The sequence below is a fragment of the Elephantulus edwardii genome, unplaced genomic scaffold (assembly GCF_000299155.1).
Source record: "Elephantulus edwardii isolate Elephantulus edwardi_28Jun2011 unplaced genomic scaffold, EleEdw1.0 scaffold00235, whole genome shotgun sequence".
In the NCBI taxonomy this organism is placed as follows: Eukaryota; Metazoa; Chordata; class Mammalia; order Macroscelidea; family Macroscelididae; genus Elephantulus; species Elephantulus edwardii.
This window is the reverse complement of record NW_006399985.1, coordinates 1,324,850-1,329,069: the sequence shown is the minus strand read 5'-3', so window position 1 is coordinate 1,329,069 and position 4,220 is coordinate 1,324,850. Positions and strand designations below refer to the sequence as shown.

Here is a 4,220-nt window from a genome sequence, read left to right as displayed (position 1 = left end):
TCCAGTCTCTCCACAACCTCGCCAGCATTTGTTGCTTGCTGTTCTGTTAAATTTCGCTAGTCTTACTGGGGTGAGATGATATCTCATGGTTGTCTTGATTTGCATCTCTCTCAGAGCTAGGGATTTTGAACATTTCTTCATGTGCTTGTGGGCCATAACTTTCTCGTGTCTCATCAAATCAGATCCAGCAGGCACAGGAGGATGTTGTCCCTCCTTCTCCAGCAGAGCGTCCAGTAGACTTGAACCACTTGCCTTTGGGATTACAGTGCAGTTTCTTGCCAATAGACTACCCGAGCCCCCTATCTTTTGGTGTCTTGACTGTTCATACCAAGGGTATTGATTATGAATCCAAATAGGAGGAAACAGTAACAACTTCAATCTCTTCTCTCTCTGATGCTGTCTAGTAACCCAGTGCTAAGGACTTTTTTTTTAATGTTGTTGAGATGTAATCCATATTGAAGGCTGTAGTCTTTGATCTGCAGCCTCAGGTCCACCTTGTTTCAGCAAGCACAGTGTGTCATCTGCATAAAACAGGTTGTTGAGGAATCTTCTTCTGAACCTAATGCCACATTCTTGTTCTCCATGATCTGTTCTGCACATTGTCTTCATGTTAAATCATCCAAGGTCTGCTTGCTTTGTTCATACAACAGTTTGTTGGTCTAAGTAGAGGTTTCATATAAGCACAATTAAGTGTCCTGTGATTCCCATTCTTCTCAATGTCACCCACAACTTGTTATGATCTACCCAGTCGAGTGCCTTGGCAAAGTCAATGAAATCAGGTAGGCATTCTTCTTGTACTCGGTGCTTTCTGCCAAGATTCATCTGACATCAGCAATGATAGCGCTGGTGCCATGTCTCTTCTAAATCCTGCTTGCATTTCTAGCAGTTCTCTGTCAGTGTACCGCTCTAGACATTTACGAATCATCTTCCGCACGGTTTTAATTGCATCTGATATTAATGATATTGTTTAGTAATTTCCACATTCTCCTGGATCACCTTTTTTGAGATTGGGAATAAATAGAGATCTTTTCTGTCCAGTTGGCTAAGTAGCTGTCTTCCAGGTCTCTTGACACAACCTGGTGAGCACGTCCTGGGCTTGGTTCATCTATTTGTTAGAATACTTAATTGGTATCCCATCAAATTCCAGGGCCTTATTATTTGCCGATGTCTTCAGTGCAACTGAATCCCCACACCCCCCCTTTATTGACAATGGTTCTTGGTCATATGCTAATTCCAGTCCAAGTATGAGTCCTCAGATATACAGCACATTTAGAAAAAATCAGCCGATGATTTGTTAATGTTTCTATCATGCTTTCCCATTTGTCAGGTCAGTCTGTTACTATTACTTCATTCTACTACTACTACTACTACTATTTATTCACTATCACAGGCTTTGTTGAAGTGATCCTTTATCCATCTTCATCCTCATAACTTCCAAAGCACAAAGTATGGGACATAGTACTATAACTTAGGGTACTGACTTGTTTCTTAGGCAGGTGAGATAAACAGCCGGCTTCCTAGGTCTTTTGTCCTGGATTTGTACCCCAAGTCCTGCTCTTCATCATCTACTTGTAAAGAGCATTCTATTTTCTCTCCCTGAGATGTAGACATTGTTGTTAAGTGAAAAGACCTGGACACTTGTATAACTTTTGAAGACTTAGAAAACTGTATAACATTTGTCCTTTCTCCAGGTTTGTAGGGTTTTCGAAGGTAAACTATTTCAGAAGTGAATGCCACTCCTGCTTCCAAGCTTGTTTTAATCAGGGAGCTCCACCAAATACTGTCCACCATAGGTGACCATTCTCACATTTGACTCCTCAGTGTCACTGTGTTCAGCATCACAGCGACCACGAGTTAACTCTGTACAGCAAGTAGACAGGGCTATACGACCTGGAAGAATGTTTGACCAAAAACAATTGAAAACAGGCCTGCCGGCTCTGGCTAACCTCTGTGAAATTACCACATTCTTGAGTAGAATAGCACGTTGAATTTTTAAAAATGATTGTCTTGGTGTGTTATTTTGCCATGTGATTTCTAACAAGATTCCCTTTGGAGAAATGGAGAAGATGAGGGTATTTGATACAAAATCAAACTAGTGACCCTGGGAGTCAGAGCCTTTGGTGGTGCCTTGATCACGACTGAACTCTGTCACTCGGTCACTTTGCGTGTGATGGTTTTTCACTTGTGATAACTCACACAGCAATGAGCTGATATAGATCAACAGTTGTGAAGAAGGTCCGAGGTCTAAAGTTTTCTTGACTCAGAGCTGCTCACTGACAACTTCCAAGCTCTCAAACTTTTAGGGGAAAATTTACCTCTAGTAATAATTATCAAGGAGGCTCTGAGTTCCGAGTCTATTCTAGTCATTTTATATATACAAGACCGCAGCGTGGGGACTAGTCCTTGGAAAAGAACATCATGCCTGGAAAAATAAGGAGTCAACAAAGGACAAGAAGATGCTTGATGAGTTGAATTGACACAGCAACTGTAACTTAAGCAATGGGACAGCTGATGACTTCTCAGGTGGCCATTCACCAACAAATCTCAGAACCAGAATTCAAACCCAGACACTCTGACTTCAAAAGGTTCAAGCTAACTCTGACCTTGTTTCTCTACTTTGGGTGAGCTTATAAAATAAGCAGTCATTTTCTCCCTGAGACCTTTTACCCTAAAATGAGTCAACACGTTGAGTGGGGTATCAAGTGCCTTTCTTTGCCTGTTGTCTGGTGGCTTCTTTTTTTTTTTCTTTTTCCTTTTTTTTTGTGTCTGGTGGCTTCTAGTCAACCACAACTCTTGGCAAGTCTATGAACAGCAGACCTGAATCTCGCCTTACCCTACAGGGTCTTCACTGGAGCTTCCTATGAATCCTTCAGAGAAAAAGAGATTTTTTTTTTTAATGCACCAGTTAAAATCTATAAAAATAAAAAAAAATACAAGGGTAAAATGCCTCTTGTCTATTAGTTGCTAATTCTTCTGAGTTTACTAGGACTTTTAAGAAAATAATAATAACAAAGCTGATGGATTTTCTTCCCCCAACTCAGAGTAGTGATTCTGTTCTTTTAAGTGCAATGTACATACTGAGATTAGTTAGTCTTCCTGTATCTCAGAATGTCAACACATTTGCCAAAAACGAATTTATCAGCTAAGTGTAGCAAAGAGATTTAGTTTATCTAAGTGCCTTGAAAAGAAGAAATCGTTTACCACTGTTTTTGCAGATTGAGGTAAATCTGACATATTATTGACATGTGCTATAGATTTAATTTAATACCGTGGTTCAGATGTGTGCTTTGATAAGGTTTTTTTAAAAATATAGGCTAAGATGAGTAGACTTGTTTCAGTATTTATGGGGTTGAAAATGCAGAGTTAGCAAAGGAAGCATTTTAATTAAAACAATGTTTTCCCATATATGCTCAGACTGAGATGGCGGGAGGTTTCTATTGAAGTCTGATGACTTATTTCCATATATTTGTTGGGGGTTGAAGCACACTAAAATGGGATTTCTATGTCCCGCTTCGTGTTTTTATCCTTTTACTTTTAGCACCATCAAAAATTAAAGTAGCTTCTTCCTGATCCCTGTAGTTAACGTGACTCCTGAATCTCAGTCTTAAAATCTTCTGTTTTAGGTATCCTGGAGATAACATCAGTGGAAATTGGAGTGGTTGCTGTCAAAGCCATTAACAGTAACTATTATTTAGCCATGAACAAGAAGGGGAAGCTCTACGGCTCAGTAAGTATGCTGCTTCTGTTTTCCAACCACACTGCAGTCAATGTTGCCACAGCTCTGGAATGTTTTCCCGACATTGACTAGCTTTGTTATGGTTCTAGAACTAGTAAATAGAGTGAACAGAGCCCCAGAGGCTGTTCAGCAGGGCTGCGGACCTGCCCGACAGCTCTCTAACGCTGTGACCTCCTCTGTTGCTCATCCATCCGCCTACCACGCAGGCTACTGCTGGCATTTGTCAGCAAGTGTTCCCAAGCCTCTGCCAGTCAAACTCTCACGGAAGCATCTGGTCAGAGTGGCAGGAGGGCTGCAGAGAAGTGAGGCCTGAGCAAACAACCGTATACTGTGTGTATTACAACTGAAGGATGTCTTATGTTCTTCTTCAATCTGAAATAGAGAAGCAAAAAAGGCTTTCTCATTCGCTGCGCTACTCAAACAACATTCAAATTTTATTTATCAAGATACGAATGCAGACTACAAAAGTTGCTAGAAATCTTCA

At 40.6% G+C, this 4,220-nt stretch overlaps 1 protein-coding gene across 1 annotated transcript in view; it reads left to right on the top strand.

Annotated features, from left to right (window-relative positions):
* The window catches only part of FGF10 (fibroblast growth factor 10), a 159,062-nt gene that overhangs the window by 151,271 nt on the left and 3,571 nt on the right, over positions 1-4,220 (top strand). Inside the window, exon 2 of the mRNA XM_006898608.1 lies at positions 3,624-3,727. Coding sequence (XP_006898670.1) covers positions 3,624-3,727 — 104 coding nt within the window. The remainder of the gene's footprint in view (positions 1-3,623; positions 3,728-4,220) is intronic.